This window comes from Lepidochelys kempii, chromosome 2 (genome assembly GCF_965140265.1).
Source record: "Lepidochelys kempii isolate rLepKem1 chromosome 2, rLepKem1.hap2, whole genome shotgun sequence".
Taxonomy (NCBI): Eukaryota; Metazoa; Chordata; order Testudines; family Cheloniidae; genus Lepidochelys; species Lepidochelys kempii.
This window is the reverse complement of record NC_133257.1, coordinates 134,907,718-134,929,735: the sequence shown is the minus strand read 5'-3', so window position 1 is coordinate 134,929,735 and position 22,018 is coordinate 134,907,718. Positions and strand designations below refer to the sequence as shown.

General features: G+C 41.6%; 1 protein-coding gene and 1 long non-coding RNA gene across 2 annotated transcripts in view; one reads left to right on the top strand and one right to left on the bottom strand.

Moving 5' to 3' along the window:
* MYO10 (myosin X) overlaps positions 1-22,018 on the bottom strand; it is a 281,597-nt gene that overhangs the window by 5,670 nt on the left and 253,909 nt on the right. Inside the window, exons 29-38 of the mRNA XM_073332289.1 lie at positions 19,435-19,528; positions 18,410-18,465; positions 12,268-12,410; positions 11,538-11,732; positions 9,989-10,146; positions 8,613-8,736; positions 6,462-6,759; positions 2,483-2,690; positions 1,652-1,788; positions 464-584 (exon numbers count right to left, since the gene is read on the bottom strand). Coding sequence (XP_073188390.1) covers positions 464-584; positions 1,652-1,788; positions 2,483-2,690; positions 6,462-6,759; positions 8,613-8,736; positions 9,989-10,146; positions 11,538-11,732; positions 12,268-12,410; positions 18,410-18,465; positions 19,435-19,528 — 1,534 coding nt within the window. The remainder of the gene's footprint in view (positions 1-463; positions 585-1,651; positions 1,789-2,482; positions 2,691-6,461; positions 6,760-8,612; positions 8,737-9,988; positions 10,147-11,537; positions 11,733-12,267; positions 12,411-18,409; positions 18,466-19,434; positions 19,529-22,018) is intronic.
* LOC140907099 (uncharacterized) overlaps positions 1-22,018 on the top strand; it is a 174,998-nt gene that overhangs the window by 46,727 nt on the left and 106,253 nt on the right. The window lies entirely within an intron of this gene.

Genomic DNA, 22,018 nt, shown 5'->3' with positions numbered 1-22,018 from the left:
AAGACTTACATTTATAGCAAGGACAAAGAGATTATTTTGACCAGTATGTTTATAGCTCTTGCCAATCGCTTTTCCTATTATATCCTTCTCTTCTGAACTCTAGTTGTGTAAATAATGCTATTTTACATGCAGTGAACCAAATTCAAATGTTATGTGTAAGGGAGGGTGTAGGTAACGTAATGGTACCAGTGAGAGACTAGGAGTGGGCAAAGTAGTCTAAACTGCTGCAGTGTACAAGCAAAGGGTGGGTGGGGGAAACAGTGCAGTTTACACATTATCTTAGACTCATCTCTGAATTTAGCCCTAAAACTTAATGTGGAAAGCCTCCTGTTCTGAGCAATCATCTCTGGGAATGCATAGTCCTTTCCCATCTGGCATGTTAAGCATTTGTTTCTGTTGCCTTGATCTCCTGTCCTCCTCGTCCCTCCAAAAGAAAATAAATCTCCTTTCCCCCATTCTTTACCTGCTCAAACATAAATGCGAATTCCACACTGTCTTTTGGCACATTTTCTGTGTCCAGGAAGCAGTAAAGTTTGAAGTAGAACTTCCATGGCATGTCCCCAGCTTCTGAAGCGGCAGCAAGCCTAGAAACAGAAGTTTGGAAGAGACATCAGTGACCAGAACTATCTTCTAAATTGACAAAACATTGAGGATTCCACACAAGACAGCAATGAAATTCTACTCTGCGTTATATTCAGTGTAAACCTGGAGTAATTTTGTTGACATTGGTGGAGTTATTCTAGAGTTACACCAGAGTAACAGATCAAGAATTTGGTCCAGTATTTTGAATTTGCTTTAAAGGATGACTTTGCTCATGACTGTAAATCGGTTACAAAAAGACTATTACAAATGTTGCTTCTGATTTGAGGCAACTGTTTCCACCAAAAACCATCAATAATCCAATGAACAAAATTTTGAACAATGTGTAATGAGACAAAAGCACCAATGATATCAGAAAGTCTAATTGGCTAATGACAACTGAAAAGGTAGGGAATCTCTGCAGGAGGTGCTACAAATATTTTTGAACACGGAGCACAGTAGCCTTAGATGAGAGAAAAGGAGAGAAATATGGATTTAAGCATTGAATTACACTAGGGATATTTTCCTAAAATCTCCCACCATTGCGATCATTGGCAGTAGGAATAGTTTGGAGCACTAGTGTCTGAAGCATCATGCCATGTACATATGCTCTAAGCAAGGTAAAATGACAGTGGTTCAAATAGCACTGACTGCGTGGAATCCTGTTTATATTGTTGCTTCTGGCACTGCTCCCACCCATGGAGCTGCACCACTACTGGTAATGGTGGGAAATTTTAGAGAAGAAAAGGCTAGCATAGACATAACTGGGGTTGGAGGCGGGAGGAGAATGGGAGGTGGGGAGACAAAGAGAGAGAAACAACAGAATGCAAAACCCACCATGATGGAAAATATGTATTTCATTGTCATGAGATTGAGGAAATCAAGTTTACAAGCACTTCATTAATCATTCTGAAAAAGATGCTGTGTTTCAGAAATAGCAGTATGTGGAATGTAGTTGTATATGCTGCCTCACCACTAACAAGTCTAAAGAAAGGGAGAATTGAGCATACCGCTGATGTTAGGAAGTTTTCTTTTTTAATTGCTGCTTATTAGCACAGAGAAAGAGACTCACTTTTCAAACTTTGCCAAGATATCAGCCACAATAGTCCTGCTTTCAATTGCTTTATCAGTAGTTCCATTGTATTCAAACAAGGCAAACATATTTCTGCTATCCTCCATGGCTAAGCCTCGAATTAACTTTTCAACAACCTAATGAAAAAAGTACATCAACAAAACATAACAAAAAAGTTAGTACCTTAGAGGGTAATTTAGTCTAAGGAAAATTAAGACAAGGTAGGAGTCATTTTAGGGCAAACAAGTGGCCACACTACTGTCTAGAATGATTTAACAATGGTTTTCTCCAAATACTTATCTATTTTCAATTGCGCTTCCTTTTGCGATAGACATTATTGAATTGTGCAGGTACATGGCAGCATGCAACAGTTAACGATGTAAAATAGTTTCAGTTTTAACTCCCCAATTTCCCAAACTCAAATGTCTGAAGTAAGTTTTCCAGGCATGGGGACAAATATGCTCTCATCTACACCTGGGTATAGTGGAATAACTCCTATGAAGTCTGGATAGTACCAGGGTTACTTCGCCACATTCTTGCTAGGTATCTTTCCCAAAACCAGATTTGATACAGATCAATGGTCACCAAGGCTTTCCAGTGAAAAGATAGTTTCCTAAGCAGAGGTTTCATCAGTGTCTCCTTGAACAAACTTTGAAATTTCACCTCCGCTGATAGAGATGCTGATAATCTCCATCAGCTGGGCCCAATGTGGAGCCCAAAACTCCTCAGCACCTCCAGAGTTTCAGTGAGAATTAATGGCTAAAATGGTAGTGTCCACAAGATTTAACACTTATCCCCACGAGGCCCTGCTCTGTCACTACCTCTTCTCACCTCTCCAGCTGTGGTATGGGAGTTGATTGTGATTTTACAGGAGCCACCACCATGGCAATAAACTGTAGATGTCATTTCTTGTCTTCTGATCAGGGCTTCTATTTCATCCCGCGACGGCACAAATTCTCTGCATTTGGTTTTTTTGAGAGATTCGTAAGTGAAGAGGGCATACTTTTCCATTTCCGTTCCTGGAAACTGGTCACGAGCCCTGTGTGACAAACACTGAACTTAAATCACCTGCTGATAAAATGGAAGATTTGAGGGGAGCCCCAGGGACTCCTTGACTAAATGACACTGAGGAGGTGATACACAAAGTGCTCCAGTGCTTAGTACAAGTCTGCACAGCTGTGTACTGACACATTGAAGCTTGTCTTCACTGCTAAAAAGAACTGCATGACAACAAATGCATGTTAGCTATCCTGATGTAAAATCCTAGTGGTGACCAAGCACTATAGTTTACATCATGAGGAAAAGTTAGGTGAGATCAACCATTGCCCGAGTGGAGGGTAAAGGAGGGCATTAGTGTTGATCTTGCCCAGTTCCCTCATAATAAAAACTATAGATGCTTTGTTTCCACTAGGACTTCACAGCAAGGTAACAATCACGTTAGTTATCTCACTGTAAAGCCAAACCTTTTTGACAGTGAAGACATAGCCTTAATACGTTCTGGTTTTGCTCAGAATGTTTTTTCCCTCCAAAAAGAACCAAAAGCAAGAAAAAAGCCCAACAAAATGTGTCCTGACTATTCAATATTGCCATAGTGGCGGGAGGGAGGGAGTGTAGTTTACCAGCTAGAGCAGTTAGGGTCAGGACTCCTGGTATCGCCTCTTGGCTGGGTTATACTGTATAACAGTTACTCATGTTGGTGAGTAGATACTCACACAAGTAAATCAATGGACCTTAATGGGACAGTTTGGGTAAGTGCTCAACAATGTAACCATTGCAGAGTCCGGCCCTTGGTACCCTTAGACAACTTGCAGCTCAGAGAAATTCCATGCTCTGCCCATCTGTAAAACAGATTTAATACCGCCTTCCTCACAGGGGCATTGTGAGGCTTAATTCATTGGCGTGTGAAAAGGGCTACGAGATCCCCGAATCAGAGGGTATGTCTATACTGGAGATGCAATTTCCAGCTTGGGCAGATGTACGTTTGGTAGATTTGATTTGAGCTACTGTGCTAAAAATAGCAGAAAAGTAGCGCCTGCAAGGGTGGTAGCAGAGGCTAGCTGCCTGACATCTGAGACCCTAGGTACCTAACCTCCCAGGACTACCCTGCCATTTTTAGCATGCTAGCTCAATCGAAGTGAATGTATATAAATCTACATGAGCTGAAAGTTACTCCTCCAGCTGCAGTGTAGACATACCCATGGGCACATGGAAGTACTGTTTATACGATTACAACTATACTGTGATATTCTTATGCACTGATATTTTACAACCGACCTACAAAGGAAAAACTCAATTACATAAAACACAAATTCAGACGATTGTTTTAAGAAAACTGGAGGTTTTATCTTGTGTTATAAAATAGCTTGGATTCAGGAACTAATCTGATTTCCTTTAAACGTGCAGCAATATAGCACAAAAGTCTGAAACATGGACATACCTGTGGTTGCTCAATTCTATGTCAAACAATTTTTAAAGATTTGTTCTTGATTTTATATATATATATAGAGAGAGAGAGAGAGAGAGATAGGTGTAGAAGGATTAGATTTTTATCAGTAAACGTCAGTTTCACCATACTTGTTTACAATGTTGTAGCCATGTTGGTCCCAGGATGTTAGAGAGACAAGAAGGTGAGGTAATAACTTTTAATGAACTAATTTCTGTTGGTGAAAGAGACAAGCTTTTGAGCTTACACAGAGCTCTTCTTCAGGTCTGGGAAAGGAAGCTTATATTCATAACTTTGCTACACTCTAAAAATCATGGACATAATAAAAACACTGGATTCATGGCTTATTACAACAACCTGTAAGCCAATAACCCCCCTCCCAACCTCCCATTTTTGTCTCATCACTGCAAAGGTGTTAACTGACTTCTTCACCCTGAATGATGTCTTACAATGTGTGTTAACTCCTTATGCTAAATGATCTGTTCCACCTCGTACTTAGCTGTGACACTCTAAGGATACGTCTTCACTACCTGCCGGATCAGCGGGTAGTGATCGATTTATTGGGGATCTATTTATCACGTCTCATCTAGACCTGATTAATCGATCCCCAAATCAACACCTGTACTCCACCTCGGCAGGAGGAGTAAGCGAATAGCATAGCTGAAGTTGCATATCTTAGTTCGAACCCCCCCCCCCTTGTCACTTTTTCACTTCTGTCAGTGAAACTTATGTTGGTCAGGGCTGTGTGTTTTTTTCACACCCCTGACTGACAGAAGTTTTGCTGTCAAAAGGGTTAGTGTAGACAAAGCCTGAATACCTTTCCCAGACCTGAAGAAAAGCTCTGTGTAAGCTTAAAAACTTCTCTTTCACCAACAGACATTGGTCCAATAAAAGATATTACCTCACCCACCTTGTCTCTAATTTCATTACACACACACACACAGGCAAAAAACATTTCCATCTATAATCAAAATTTTTATAGCTAGACAAAGAAGGAAAAATGCTGCTTAATAATGTCTTAGTTTGACTTAACACTATTTACTTTGTATATTTTGACATATTATGGTGATGCTTTGTTATAAAGTTATAGCCTTTTTTAATCTTAACACCTACTGTCATTAAATAATTATCTGACCCTCGCATAATTTCTCACAACTGTGAAGATTTAAAATGATACAAATCAGAAAAACACAAAAAACTTTAAACCCATAATTTTGTGCAACTATGAAAATTTAAAATACTGTGAAAAATGCTTAAAAAAACCGCATCCCTTTCTGTCAAAATTCCAATTCTGCCAATCCAACATACGCTCAAAGTCAGTGACTACTGTTTTTAAATAATAAATTTGCATTCATACCTTTCAGCCAGTGATCTCAAAATGCTTCACAAACACTAAGGAACACTTGCAATTAAAAGCAACACAAATAATTCAGGTGCAGAACTTTGGTTTTGTAAAAAATGATTTTGTACCAATACAAACATCAGTAGAAATGTTGACATGACTTAAATTCCAACAGAAATTGTTTATTTTTAAAGGAATAACTTTCCCAGTGACCCAGACACTTTGTACCCTTCTTCTACATAAGAACCAAAAGGGAACTTAATGATCCTATAATCCAGAGTGAAACTGACTAATCTATTTCTTTGTCTGAATGAAGTAGATAACAAAAATGGGGAGGGGGGAATCAATTTTAAAAACAGTTTCCTTTTTAATAGTAAAGTTAATTAGTAACACTTTAAATGGCAGAAAAGAGAGGTTTTTAAAAATATTTATTTTAACATAATATCTCTTTAAGCATCATAACATAGTTATCTTGTCTCACTAAACACTGGCATAAGTAGGTGAAGTGACTTGCACAAGTTGGTGGGAGAGCCAGGAGTAGGACCCAGGAGTCCTGCTCTAAACCATTAAGACTACTTCTGTAGGTAAAGAGTTTTTACAGTCAATGCAAGATCTGGGCCCGTTCACAAAAAGAAGGGCCTGATCCTGCAAAGACTTGAGAATTTGCTTTACTTTAGGTGTTGTCATTAGTGCCATTCACTTAAAAAGTACTATGCACTGTGCATAAAGCTAAGCGCATGAGTAAGTTTTTGCAGGAATAAGGTCCTAACCAATTCTTCAAAAGATACCACTGAAGTCTATTAAAATTATTCCATGTAAATTTTAAATGAATTTGATTACTTTTCCTCTAAATTTTAGATTCAGTAGTTGAAATACTTGGTACACTTCAAGGGATTCCTAAACCCTTCCCCTAAAGATGCCTATTTATTGGAAACTGTTATGAAAAATTACAAGGAGAGGAGACAAAGTGAAGAAAAAGAGCTGAAAACTATATTTTTATATCCTAAGTATTTGTAGCCTCTTACCTTTTGAGATGGAATTTCAGATACTTGAGGATACCACGGCTGGGCAGGAAGGTGCAACTCATGCATGTGAGTATCTGCCAGCTATAGAGATTCCCCACACTCCCTGGGTTAGGCACTTTGTTAGTCTGTTTGATGAGCTGACAGTAGAGCTCATCTCGAAGGGGTCGTAAATCATGCCCTGTCTGAAGGATACCCTGGATTATAGGTATGGGATCAGACATAGACTCTAGCTGCTGCAGAGAATTAAATATCTTGATGGCTTCATCCTGGAGAGTTGTGTAGCCTTTGTCTTTCAGCACTACAAGAAGTGAGTAAGACATAGGAAGGTCTTATAAAAGAGATGCTCTAGCTCAGCGGTTCTCAACTGCAGTCCATGAGCCCTTTCAAGCGGGCTGCGGGGCCCTGTGGCTGAAACCCGACCCCGAGCCCCAACTACTCCCTCTCTGGACCGTGAGCTACCCCCCTGCCTGCACACAGCCCCTAGCCACCCCACTCCTTGCACCCCCAGCCACCCCGTGTGCACACAGCCCCAGCTACCCCCTCTCTGCACCTTGAGCTACCCCATGTGCACACAGCTCCCAGCTACCCCCTCCCTGCACCCTGAGTAATCCTTATGTTTGATTCACAGTTAGGCTTAATCCCACTGGCAAGATGGGTAGCAGTCTATTTTATGAGTGGTGAGTGACTGACTTTTCTTTACGTGTTGTCATTATGGAAAATAACTTGGGGCTCAAATGAAACTTTAAATAGCCCAGTATTAGGAACTATGTGAAGCTGCATCATCTTAGGGAGAACTCTGACAAGAATCTTACCTCAGGAGCATAGGTGCATAGCACCCTGAGGTTTTATGCGGGGCCCCGGCCACTGGCCCTGTGCCCGGGGCTCCACTCCCCAGCCCAGGGCACAGGTCTCGGCAGTCAGCCATCACTCCCCGGCCACTGACCTCGTGCCTGGGGCTCTGCACCCAGGGCCCTGCTCCCAACCCCGTGCCCAGCACCTCGCTCCCAACCCCACACCTGGGGTCCCGTGCCCAGGACTCCACTCCTGGCTCCATGCCTGCCCCCACCTGTGGCCCCAGCCTTGGCCCCCTTACCCCTATTAGGGTTCCCCCCCCTCCCAGAGACACAGCCCTGCTCCCGGCTCCAGCTCCGGGGGATGGGGCGTGGACAGGGGTAAAGGGGATGAGATAAAAAGTAAAAACTGCTTTCAGCACCCCCACTATTAAGTGTTCCAGCGCCACTACTCAGGAGGCAGTGGTCTTCCTAGAGCATGCCCACTGCTACACCCTTCAAGGGGTGTAGCTTACTCTTCCTTCATGCACAGCCAGCTTAAAAGAGTGAAGGGACTGTAGCTCCTGTGTTCTGCCACTGCACAAGACTCAGTGGGGGTCCCTTGCAGGTCCCCTTCCCCCCTCCCAGGAAATCCATGGAGCAGCAGGGTATAACTTGGGTCTTAGATTTTCCTCTTGTCTTCTCTGACACAAATGCCATTTGATAGCCTGAGATTTAATCCCATGATTGCCACCTTTTCTTCACAGAACAGTCCTGATCGGGGTGGGATTCTCTCTTTGACAGGCAATAAAAGTTTCAAAATAATTTAAGTTTATCTTCTTAAGGAAATCAAATTCATAACCAATCATGCAACGACTCTGTCCCAGTGTTCAAAGTCTATGAGGTGCTCACCTGGAGGTAAATCATGACTTGGCTGGAATGGTTATTACACCTGTTTTTTTAAATCAAAGTTTGCAATATCTATCTATATCAATGACTTTTCAAATTAAATATCCTCAAAAATAATATATGTATATTGGATTCCATGTTTTCCCCACACAAATGATGAAATATGTAACAGTTTTAAGCTGGAGGTTGTAGTGGCTTAAGGCAGCTGCAGTCCCGCATCCACTCAGTAAGAGAGGGGCTCTGAATGCAGCCAGTAAAGTGTGTAGTGATAATCAGGGAAGGAGATGTGACCAGGGTGGTTGATGGGATTAAATCTTTACTATCTCTAAATCTCTAAACTAATCTTTGTTGCAGCCTTCACAAGGCAGGGCTTCTATGGAGCCCCTGATGGGAAACAGAAGTTGTGCTCCCTAGGGTATAGTAGGTAACCTGGCGGAAAGAGAGAGTGAGTTTACATGTCTGAAAAACTTACAGTTTAGATTGATGTCCCCATATGGCAATGGCAGTAATGGGGAGTGCAGTGGATGATGCGTGTAACGGAGAATAGGGTTTCTCTTATAAATCTGTTCAACAACCTCAGAGTTCAGGCAGTTCTCCTGGTGGGTTTAAAAAAAAAAAAAGGTATAATTCCTGGTTCAGTGTGAATGATAATCTAGTGATGGATGCGTGTGAACAGATTATTCAACTGCAGTACCATGTGAAAAAGTTTGTTATTAAAATTACTTGTTGCTAAAAGATACAGCAATAAAAACTGACCTGCAGAATTATTTCTTCAGGGGGTCAGTCATCATTTCAGACGGATATGAGAAGTGCCTGCCATTCTTCTCCACATTGAAGATGTAGAAACTTGTATCATGGCAAAGTGGCATTCTCATCTTGTTTTGATGCCCAAAGCAGCATATGCTATAGGTGACTCTCCTAAATCCTGTACACTTCATAGTCCTGCCAGTTTCCCTACTTAAAGAATGTCTCGCCAGATGTTTTCATAGTTAGACAGACAAGATCAAGCAGCTATTCTCTTAAACACACTACTATAAGTAATGATCACAAGAGGTGCTTGGTATTCCCAATTCCCATTGACATCAAAGGGAGTTATGGGTGCTCAGCAGCTTCTAAGATAAGGCTCAGAATGAGCCACACTTTAGTCTGTGCAATACAAGCATTAATCACAAGAGCTGTGCAGAGGATGGAAAATCCATTTTTGGAAGAATTTTGAGCTTTCAAAATTTATTTTCATTTCACATAGGTTTTGTTTTCATACCATTCTAAAATTTTTGCAAAATGTCAAAACGTGTTTTCCAATCAAAAAGATCAGGTTTTTAATTAATCTCTTTCTGGTGAAAAGTAGCCAGACAGCCCTGGACCTTAGAAACCTTCTGAAGAATCCTGCAGTTTTCATCTTTTCCAAAGATCCGCCATATCATCCGCAGAAGTGAGACCAACAGAGATCCGCAGGGAGAAATGGTGAAAGCCCATGCATGTAACCCCTCCAATGGGATCACAAAGTGCATTAGTTAATGCTGCTTTAAGCAGCATTAAGTTACACAAATTAACAGGGCAAAAGTTACACTGGTTTCCAAGGGAAACAAACATATAGGGTAGCTTTTTCCTGACTCTTTCCCCTCCACAGGCTATATATCCCATGTTCTTTTGCTCTTGTAACAGTTAAAGGAGAGATTTCTCTGGCTGCTGGATGGTGTATGTGTGTCTGCGATGGTTTATATCGGGCATCTAATTGTTTAGAAATTGGGTCATTGGGCTTCTATTTCCTTTCACGTCACATGACAGAGGGAGCATGACAGGTTCCAAATGTATATGCGGTCACCCCCTTCAGAGGCTTATTTTTACCTTAATATCTTGAATAAGCTGCTGGGTTGGTGTATCAATCGGCACTTTTGTGTCAGTAACATTCTGGATGGCACTTGACCAGCGGGTGGCCTCATTGAGCAATTTTGTATAGAGACGGTAGCAGTGCTTGCGTCCATACACAGTTACATTCCAGTAGCCTATGACAACAGTAAAATTAACAATCACAAAATGTTTAGTGGTTATACTCATTCTGATGTAAGAACAGATGTCAGCATTTTACTAACACACAAACTGCATGTCAGGCACAGATAAACTGCTCCACTGGAGTCTCCTTGGCAACTTCTCTGGAACCCAAAGTCTGCAACTAAGTAGCCTAAAATAGAGCAAGCTGCAGTCACCCGTATTTCTGTTAGGGAGGTATAGCCTCCGAGACAACCAGTGCCAGCATGGAACACTCCATCCTGATCCATACATGTGCACTCTCCACAGGCTTCATCATCTTGGTAAGGTGGAAGGTGACCATAAGCGACATTGTAAAGACAGACTTGTCTCATCCTAGCTGTACAAGAGGATACTGGGAAAACATTGTCTTACAGAAGAAATCCTTTAATAGCCTGCATTATTCATGTAAACATGGATATTAACACACAGGCTACTCATTCTGTAAAACTAAAATGTGTTCTCATCTGTGCAGCTTTCTTGCACCTTAAAAATACACTGCTGATTCAGTCCCAATGAGAAGCAGTATATATTCAAACTTTATTTTCCGTACATCCCAATATGGGATTTTCATGAGAAAAGAGAGTCTAAAGAAAGCTTATTTACTCTTTGGATGGCAAAAATCACTTTGTAGGTACACAGTGAAGATTGCACTGGACAGTTCAAATAAGGAAAAAGGAGCCTCTTATTTGAAAATTACTGAATCAGAGTTTCAGAGTAGCAGCCCTGTTAGTCTGTATTCGCAAAAAGAAAAGGAGTACTTGTGGCATCTTAGAGACTAACAAATTTATCTGAGCATAAGTGAATGCATCCGATGCAGTGAACTGTAGGAATGCATCTGATGAAGTGAGCTCTAGCTCACGAAAGCTTATGAATCAGAGTTGAAAACGAGTTTAGAAAATGTTTTTAGAGGTGACTTGGAAGGAGGTGTAAATCTGACTCTGTTTCTGTAGAGCTACTTAGACACTAACACTGGTAGAGTCTAAGTTGCTCTAAGTTACATGCTGAGAAGCTAGAAAGTAGGGTGAAGGCTGCCTTAATTTATGCCTTCTTCCAAATCCTTGATGTGTAAACTACTGTACACTAATTTAGCAGTATTAGGAGTGTTAGAAAGAATGAATTATACCACCTTACACATCTCCTCTGCAGTTTGTCTCAATGAATTCAGATGTCTCTATTGGAAAAATATTTTGTGAAGTATCTCAGTGATTTAGAAGCCTAAGCTCCACTGACCTTATGTTTACCCATATGTATTCCTGTAATACAAAGAGTGGATGTAAAATATTTTCCTATTATGCATGTTGCATTTCCAAGTAGGCTGGAGTGCAGCTTAGTGCACAGAAAAACCTAATGCTCATGAACAAATTACCTGTTTCTTTGAAGATTTTCTCATCAGGTGGTACCACAGAACAGAGGCTATTCAAGACTAGGGTACCCAATTTCAGGGCATTCTTCTCTGAGCTCTTGTAGTAGTCCAAAGAGTTGTGCGTTAAGACAAACCAGCGCTTCTTCAGCTTTAGTGAAGACATCTTCGGGCTGTTTTTTACTTCTTTCTGTAACCATCCTGTTAAATAGACACCCCATGAAATAAAGCTTTTCATAGAATTAGGCAAAGCTGTGGTTAACTTTTGGCATCTTAGACTTTTTTAAAAAATGATTAATACAATTTATAAAAGTATCACTAAGTATTGCCAAGTCCTCTTTCTAAATAACTTTTGTTTAAGTTATCAGTGTCAAATTAACTCCCAAGAAAAGGAGAGGTTGAAATACTACATATTACCTATATTGGGGCTTCTCAAACTTTAATGGTATGGACCACATTTTACTAAAAAGACTGACTCATAGACCCCTTCCCCATCCATTCAAAATCACAAAACATCCTTGTGGAAGCTACAGCAACTGTTTACTTGTAAGAGTGATATTAAGAAAGTCTGAATGTGTTTTTAGTAGTATCCCTTGAGTTAGCAGCAGGAAACAAAGTCAGCAGCATGTGACCAGCAAGCTCTCTGCAGACCACCAAGTGCTCCACAGACCACAGTTTGGGAACCACTTATCTATACAATTCGATTCCTCTGGTTTGCTTTCCCATTAATTCTTACCCCTCACTATGAATTCTTGCCCCTCCACTCTGGTATCTCCCTTTGATCTCTGCAGCAGTGTTATCCAGTGGTGCATCTCCTCAGGGGTGTCAGCATTACAGTGGAGAACACGATTAGCAGTGATGATCACAAATGAATTGGGTCTATGGAAAAAAACGAAGATGGAAAAACCCATACAGTAAATATAACTACTGTTTGCACCACAACTAAATGACTGACTTACCTCACTTGCCATAAGCATAAACACTTCCCTCTTGTTTGTATTTTATATTCAGGCAAGTGTTCCTCACTTCTGCACCATTTATTTCAAGAACTCTACAGGCCTATAAAATGTTAAGCTTTTAAAAAGACTGTTTAAAATGAGAGATAGGTTTGTACCAAATACTGGGTCTATGCAGCCCTGAACTTTGGGAAAACTTATATCCAGACTTTGCCCCATCTTTATATCAGCCCAACATAAGACCCTTCCCCACTCCAACAAAAAAAACCACCACCACCTTGAAGAAGTTTGGCTCTGGATCCTACCTTTGTAGTTCATGGTCATCTCCATTTAAAGTGTTTGCTTCAGTAGCTACTTTAGCTAAAACCAACTATAATTTATGAAGATTTATAATGAAGCAGCATGTGAACATAGATCCCTTTATTTTTAATACAGTGCAATTAAGGCAGCAGAGTCTCTTTTTTTAAATGAGATTCTGGCTTCCATTTAATCCTACCCCAGGATTCATTGAAGCACCAGCAAATTGATCTGCTTGCCTAAGATCACATGAGTGGACTGTCTTGGTGGCTCTACATGGATTAGATTCTATTGTTGTGCTCTTCTGTCTTCACAAGCCATGCGCTTTGAACTCTTCAGACCCTTTTTCTCCCCAAGATACTAGCTCACAAGAATTATATCAGAAAGCCTTTATTAGGGCCCAGGCCATTTTGGGATACATAAGCAGATCATCAGTATCAAGAAGGAAGATGACAGACTTTCACTTTGCAGTTCTAGTGAGAAGACATTAGGAATACTGCACTCAGTTCTGGGCATTTGAATGGCAAAATTATTTAGAGACAATTCAGAGAAGAGCAGCAAAAAATAGCTACTAGGCTTTCACCCTGATGTAATGGGCACTTTCCAAAAACAAAGGAAGATAATCCCTGCAACAAACTGTGTGCAAATCAAAAGACAGATGAAGGGCAAGGAAAAGAGAGAGAACCTACAAGTAATCAGGGTGACTGCAGGCAACTGCTTTACATTGACTGGAGGGGGGATAACACGGGTATCAGGAAGGCCAGTGCAAAGGAGGTTACAGAAGTCAAAATGGGAGAGAATGAAGGGCCTAGACTAGTTTTAGCTTTGTGTAGACAGGGAAATATTATGTAGAAAGAAGTGGCAAGATCTGACCACTGTCTGGATGTGTTGAAAGGGCTGGGGCTGTGTCAAAATTGGTCCCTAGGGTATAAACTCAACAGCAACAAAAATGAGAGTAGAGAGAGTTCAGGAGGAATGAGCAGCAGTTCAAAGTTTTGGGTATGTTACATTTAACCTGATGGTGAACCATTATCAGAGACAGGTGGAGAGGTGGGATTGGATGGAAGTTGAAACCAGATGAGTAGATGAGGGTTGAGAGCATGAAGAAAAGAGGGTGTAGGATAGAGCCCGGTGAAACAACCCTTCTGGAAAGCTGGAGAGGACAGACATCCAAAAGAGTGGCTGAAGATAAGGTCAAAGAGGTGGGAAGAGAACCAAGGGAGGACACAATTGCTACCCCTGGGGGAATTCTGCACCACTGTGCATGCACAGAATTCATGTCCCCCATAGATAATACATTCTGCTAGAGAGGCGCTTCAATTACACCTTTCCCTCACCAGGAGCTGCTGTGGCACCAAAAGAGACAGCAGCCAGCTCACAGACCAGTGCAGCCAGCTGCAGAGGGGAGGAGGCAGAGGCCGGGGAGGAGGCACAGGATATGGGGGGGATGGATGGGGTTGCTGGTGGTTCACAGACAGGGTTCAGAAGGGCTATTGGGAGGGACAGACTGGGACAGAGGCACAGGAGTGAGTGGTGTGACAGCACTGAGCCGGGGCTGAATGGGAGGGGGTGCAGGACCACATGGAGATGGGTATGGCTGAGTGGGGGTGCAGAGACACATGGGGACGGGGTGCCTGACTAAATGGGAGAGGCTAGGGGTCAGCAGGGGTCTGCAGGGGGAGGCTCCCCAACTCCCTAACAATCCCTCTCTCCCCTCCACCCCAAAAAACCCCCAGTCCATACTTTTCCCACCCCTACGCAACAAACCTCCAGGTTCACTCCCAGGCTCCTTCCCAGTAATTACTTCCCATTCTCTGAGCTCCTCCGTTACCCATGATTCCCTTAAATGTTTGCACTGCTTCTGAGCGGTGTGGGAAATACATTTCTGTATTGTAGTTTAAATGAATTATTACTCAAAGTTCTGTATTAATATGCCTACTAAGAAATCTATTTGTCAAAAAACATTTCCTGAATCTTTTTTGTTGTCTGTATTGTTAGAGATACTTGCTGACAGGTATTTTGAAATAAGTTCCCCAAATAATTAAAAATGGCATGATTATATTGTGTTATTTTGACAAATAAAATATGCAGAATTTTCCAGAATTTTAAAATATTGTGTGCAGAATTTTTTAATTTTTGGAGCAGAATTCCCCCAGGAATAAATTGCAAAAGGCAAGGCAGGACAATCAATCAGGCAGGTGATCAATAACATCAAAAGATCTACTTAGCAAAGTGGTGGAAGGCTATTCTAGAATATTTATGAGTAAATGTTCAAAGGGATCTCAACCCAGCCTCTTTCTTTTGAACCTGCAATTATGAGTATAGCCATCAGCTATCTAATTAGACAACACAAGTGTCCTATCACCCACATCAGGCAGATGTATATGTTCTGTGTCTTGCACCTGCTAAATTGAAGTTTTTTTATTTTTTATTTTATTTTTTTAAATCTGGCCCTTGAAACTGAATTAGATAAAGCACTCAACACTGGTACTGAAAGGAACAATCTGTACTGGCAACAGAATTGACCTGCATGTCTACTAATGTTATATATGCCATCATGTGCCAGCAATGCCCCTCTGCCATGTACATTGGCCAAACTGGACAGTCCCTATGTAAAAGAATAAATGGACACAAATCGGACATCAGGAATGGTAACACACAAAAGCCAGTGGGAGAACACTTCAATCTTTCTGGACATTCTATAACAGATTTGAAAGTAGCTATACTTGAACAAAATAAACTTCAGAAACAGACTTCAAAGAGAAACAGCAGAACTGAAATTCATTTGCAAATTTAACACCATTAATTTGGGCTTGAGTAGGGACTGGGAGTGGCTGGCTCATTACAGAAGCCGCTTTGCCTCTCCTGGAATTGACACCTCCTCATCTATTGTTGGGAGTGGACTACATCCACCCTGATCGAATTGGCCCTGTCAGCACTGGTTCTCCACTTGTGAGGTAACTCCTTTCTCTTCATGTGTCAATATATTTATGTCTGCATCTGTAACTTTCACTCCATGCATCTGAAGAAGTGAGGTTTTTACCCACGAAGGCTTATACTCAAATAAATGTTAGTGCCACCGGACTCCTTGTTGTTTTTGTGAATATAGACTAACATGGCTACCCCCTGATACTATATAACCTAATAATTCTTTTCCTTTTATGATCATTGATTTCTAGGGGATGTAAAAATTGTATTTCTGTGTGATTCTTAACACAGCAAGTGAGAGGATGAGAAGTTTTTTCTTTTTAAGATGGGTCCCACAGGGATGCTGACATGAACACCAGACGTGTCCTTAGCAACACTTTTTTAACCTAACTACTATCGCATTTTCAGGCTTTTGCTTTCTTGCATAGTCTTGTTTATAAAGCTTCAGTTCACAACTAAGGTAACTGGGAATGTTCAGATCTTTGTAGGTTGTGGTGGGGTTAATAATTTCAGAACAGCTGCTCCATGCATATTTGTAAATGAGGAGATAGAAAGGAACTGTTATCATTTGCATTTTTGACCTGATAACACTGCAGTGTTGTTTAGGCCCAAGCTAGTATGGGCTAGATTCACAAAAGGACTTAGGCATATAACTGCTACTTTAAGTGTCTAAATCCCAGAATCAGGCCTGACTGGGATTCACAAAGCCCTGCTCAGCTGCCCCCAAATCAGTAGGCACATAAGCTCACGCGGGGCCTAATTTTTTGCAGTTGAAGTTCCCTAGGTACCTATGTTGCTGTCTCTGAGCATGTGCACTGCAGCCCCATGCCAGGTGTCTGGATATCTATACCCCAAAGCAATGCACAAATCTAGGGAAGACAGGTTTTCCTCTGCATAACTTGCCTGCAGGGCCTGATCCAATAAGTGTGCTCAGAGCTCGCTTACCAGTGTGGGCCCCTCTGGAGAAAACCTACACAAAATGTTTGGGGGCAGGACAACCTTCTTCATAACTTTTAGCCAAATGCTTAGGATAATTAAAAACATTACTGGAAAAGCAGGACTCTAATCACCAACTACAGAGTCATTCTCATGCTTGCTCTCTCTCCTGCCCAATGATTCATTATTTGGCCATAGTGCAGGGGTGACCAACCTGCAGCTCTTCAGAAGTTAATATGTGGCTCCTTGCATAGGTGCTGACACCGGGGCTGGAGCTACAGGTGCCAACTTTCCACTGCTCAACCCCAGGCCCTGCCCCCCACTCCACCCCTTACCCCAAGGCTACCACCCCTTCCTGCCTCATTCCCCTGAGCCTGCTGCACCTTTGCTCCTCCCCACTCCAACCCAGAGCCTCCTGTACACTGAGAAACAGCTGATCGCGGTGGGCGGGAGGGAGGGAGAGGTGCTGATCGGTGGGGCTGCCAGTGGGCAAGAGGTGCTGTGGGTAGCGGGAGGGCTGATGGAGGCTACTGATATATTACCGTGTCTCTTTGGCAGTGTACATCAGTAAATTATGGCCACCCCTGCCATAGTGCAACAGCTTCAATAAAAGAGACCGAGGGAGCCTCAGATCAGAATATCCCATCACCCAGTGGTTAAAGGCACTCAGCTGAGGGGTAGCAGATTCTTGGCCAAATCCCTTCTCTCACTCAGGCAGATGAGGGACTTGAGCCAGGGTTCTCCTACATTCCAGATGAGTAACCTAGCCATTGGGCTCAAAATTATGAGTGCTTCTCTGCCTCCTCCTGCTGCTGTTGCTCCCTCTCCCCCCGCCCAAATTGGCACAGGCACCTAAGCCTGAGAGGTTTGCAGCGGAGAATCCCAAGTAGAGGGAAGTTCCTCCCTGCAGCCAAGACTTAGGCACCTATCTCCAAGAGAGGGATGGGGCTTAGTGCACATCCCATAGGTTGACATCTCCTATTGGCTAGTTTAGGTGAAGAACCTCTTAGCATGCTGGCTTTTGTGAATCCCATTCTAGGGAGCCTAGGCGCTGAACTCTGGCCTTATGAATTTCTGTGGTTTTCTAGGTGACAAAAGTTAGCCATGCTTAAATTTCTTAGTGAACCTAGCCCTATGTTCCAAAATAATGTCAGTTTTTTCCTCCTCTGTTATGCACTGTTATTCGAAGTGAAGTACATCCTGGCTAGAGTTCTGGGGTTGCAATAAATCATTTCTAACATGTCAATCAATGTTTTCCAAAAACATTCTGCTCTATCTGTATGTGTCATCCAAATAATTTTCTTAGTAGAACATAACCTCCAAGGAAAAGGGAAATGCAAGAGATCCATAACAAAATGCAAAGGCGTTTTCCTGGTAAGGGTAGATAAAAATCCTACTTTTTACAGTAATTTAAAACAAGAAGCCTTGTTCTTTAAAAGCAGTTTGTATAAATAAAAAGTCATTATTGTTCCTCTCCTACTTTCAGGCCTCTTGAGAAACAAGACAGCTGATTGATGCACATGTTGACCCAAACAAGAGAGAGCTTTGTGCCAGGCAAGTCAGCAGAACCCACACTAGAACTGATGCAGATCCTTCTCCACCCACTTCATACATTATGTTGGAAAAATCTCAATTTTGGCACGATCAAAAAGGAAAGGCAGTGAAATAGTTTCATGTGCAAAATATGGAGATCAGTGTAAAAAATGTCAAATGTTGAAAGAGGAAACATCCACCCCAGCCAAAAATGTCAGTGGAACTTACCTATCTGGGTTGTCAGAAGCACACACAGAATCAATCAGTCCAACATCCAGTGTGCCCTGTGCAACAAAAACCCAACCAAAAAAGACATTTTAATATCACTAGAATATATTATTAAATCTATTACTTCTAGGTATAAGCAAAACTGGGAATTACTTTGCATTCTTTGGTTATGCAAAACTATATAGATCTAGGTGCCAGTTTCTTCTAACCATTAAAATTTAGGGGAAAGGGAAAAAGGGTTTCAGATAAACAGATCTAATAACAGATCAGCTTTAGTTACATTCACTGCAAAGCAAGTTCAAAAACAACTTCTATTTTTCTAAGTTTTGCAACTCAGTTGCAATTTTGACCTAATTTACAATACCCTCAAGAACTTACCACCACACAGTATAGAACTTTGGGAAGCCAACATCAAACAGAAATCTAGATTTTTAATTTCCTTTGTTTCCTTGTTAGCACTATCTAAACTGAATGAGTTATATCTGCCCCCCAGATATATGTTCTGTAAAAATAACCAACAGAAATGTTCCCATATTTTTTTAAATTAACAAATAGTTGTATTTTTTAATTTAATCAAACAAGTATGCCTTTCCTGTACTTTAACCCCAAGTACTGCCCTACTGTTTTGGAGCACGAAAATTTGATCGGGAAACAGACTAGAAAAAAAGTGAAACCAACTAATAATTTTCTTTGCTCAAGGACAGTGAAATGCAAAAAAAATAAATAAATAAAATAAAATAAAATCAAGAGACTATAAATAGTAAAAAGGAAATTTAGAATAATAAAAGAAATGTTAACCTCTAGATATGGGCTTTAACTCCCTGGGGCAGGATCCATCTTCTCATTATGTGTGAGTGCAAAGTGACTAGCACAATGGGACCCTCTAGCCACTACCACAGATATGTTGGTAACATACACAAGGAAATTTGTGCCTGATTGTCAGAGGTGGTCAGCCCCTGTCACAATCAGGCACTTTATTTTCTAAAAATATATGCTGCTTAATCTGCCTTTAAATTTTGACTCACCACAGCATTCTGTGGGTTTGCCTGCTCATCATGCATCTCCTGGATCTCCTGTTCTGTGGAAGCATTGACCTGACTCAGCACACTGAACCACTGGCTGCAAGAGAGAAAGGCAAACACCAGCATGACAAAAGGCTCACACCCAAAAAACCTTTTTATCACATTTGTGGCCTGGAGCAAAGCAACAGGTTCTACAGGTTTCCTGAACTGCCTCAGAAAGGATCTCTGTTCTCAGCATTCAAAAAAACCCAGCAAGCCTCTATGCAGTCAGTTCAAATAATGACAGAATCCCAGAAGAAATAACCAGAATATCCTTGAATACCCCCTCCACCCCAGAGTATTTTTCCTAGATGTCCCATACCAACCCCCTTTGCACCATTCCATTTGAAGATAAATACCTTGTGTTAACAAAGAGTATCTCTAAAGAACTGACTGTAATCCCACTGAAGCCCTTCTACGACCTGGATGTACCCAAACATATAGCAAACAGTTCAGCTGGAATAGATACATTAGTAATCTGCACATTTTTTTGTTTGTTTTAAAACATTGGATGTTCACACCTCAGATGGTTCCCTAAATCCTGATGTAATAATGTTGTGATTGGACATTTCTTATTACTATAAACCTGAAAAAGTGAGCGTTTATATAATCTCGTATTTAAGTCCACTATGCATGTGGCAAGGGAAGGGGGAGGACAAAAAGAACTCCCCACACATTCCTTTTGTCTGTAGTCAGGAGCAAGGCAAAAATCAGTCTGCGCTAGGCTGCTTTGGAAGGAAGCCCTGAAGATGGGCCAGTGTCAATTTATTCCAACCCAGTGGTCAGGTATCCTGAAATAGCTGGCAGGTGGTGGAGCAGGAGTTGCTATTCCAACTGTAATCCTGAGTATCAACTACAGGAGGGCTAAACTTCAGCCATGTGGTCTGCCTTTGGGATATATTTCATCTACTTCTGGTCCCTGTAGAGTTAGAACCCGATTACCTTGTGCAATCCCACTGAAATATGAGCACCGAACTTGGCCAGTTATGCAGGTTTCCTGAACGTCATTCTTTGAGATATTAACTTGCCATTCTAAAGATACTTACCCTAGGGCCAAGTTTCAAAGGGCCTCATCCCAGCCTCTAAAACTGCATCTTCACACTTTTTGCAACTGCAGTTTTTCAAGTGCAGAAGTTGTATATACATGAGCATTTTCTATGCAAAACTGTGGATTTAAGTTTAGAGGCCTCTTTGAAACAATTGCCTACATTCATGGATCCTCTGCCTACACATACGTAATTGAAAACTGTGGTGTTTAGGAAATGCCAGGTTTCCACACCCATAAACCTGGAAACTGGACTCCTGGTAACAGTTTGAGACAGACTAAGTTGTTAAAACAGTATCACAACAGCCAGGGGTTTAGTAGCCTGCCTAACTCCTTCCACAAAGGTAACATTTTAATTAGTAGCAGCTATAAACACTTCAGTATCTAGGAAATGGGAAGTGAACGAGAGTGCTGGTTCTGATCCAGAGCCCATGGCAGTAGGAAAGAAGCTGAGAATAGGGTTATGGTCCTTTTTGTACCTCTGGATGAAAAATCTGGATCCACATTGGACACTGTTTTCCAGCTGGCTCTGTACCTGCATCCTGAGGGTGCAGGTGCCCTAGCAACGGAGATTGGCAGGGGCAATTCTTGAAGAAGAGCAGCCAAGTTTCGGGTGAAACCATTCAAACCTAGGAAATGTCTCACATGGTTTCCACTCATGGTCATAAATTAGCCCAGGTTTACTCAAAACTCACGTTCATCAAAAGCTGCACAAGCCTTTTCCTGAACTTGGCCTGAAACTTAGGTTTGTGACAAAATCTGAAAGCAGGCAAAATGGTTTCATTATGGACGCCTGGCCCAGTTCTAACCCAGTGTTTAGTAGCTCTCAAAAAGCTCCCCCGTCAATGCTCAGAATGGCACAGATTCCAGAGAGCATCACCTCCAGCCCTCCCTTGCTGGAGGGAGTATTAATGTAAGAAGGGCCTCTCTGAAGAGGGAGGGAGGGATAGGTTCAACTCTTAAAGGATCCTAAACCCAAAGTATTCCCACAGATTATAAACAGTGATTCATCTTTCCTTTCCTTTCCAGATTCTGACCCACAGGTATTTTACTTAAAATCCAGTGTATTAATTAAATCATATCAAAGAAGCCAGACCTCATAGTATAAGCCACCTACAAACCTTTTATTATACAACAGCTAGCGTGGGCATGTAGTAGTATTTTTTAAAAAAGTGATCAAAGTTTAACTTCAAGTACAAGTAGTGTACATATTTTCCTAAAATATTTTTTTAAAATTACGTAGTTAAAAGTGAATGAAAACCCTGCATCTGGGTGAAAGGAAGATGGCACTCGGCTCTGCAGTTCCCAAGTTAATGATTGGGTCTCAGAGGATCAGCAGGTTTCTTCTGCTAACCCCCAAACTGTTTGTTTGCATGCATGTGTCCCTTCGCCCCACACAAGAACAATGCAAAGAAAACAATAAGTACAAAATTTGTGGCATTTCCATCCCATGTGTGAGATTAACCTGCATAGGGAACAACACAGACCTCAGACCATTTCATT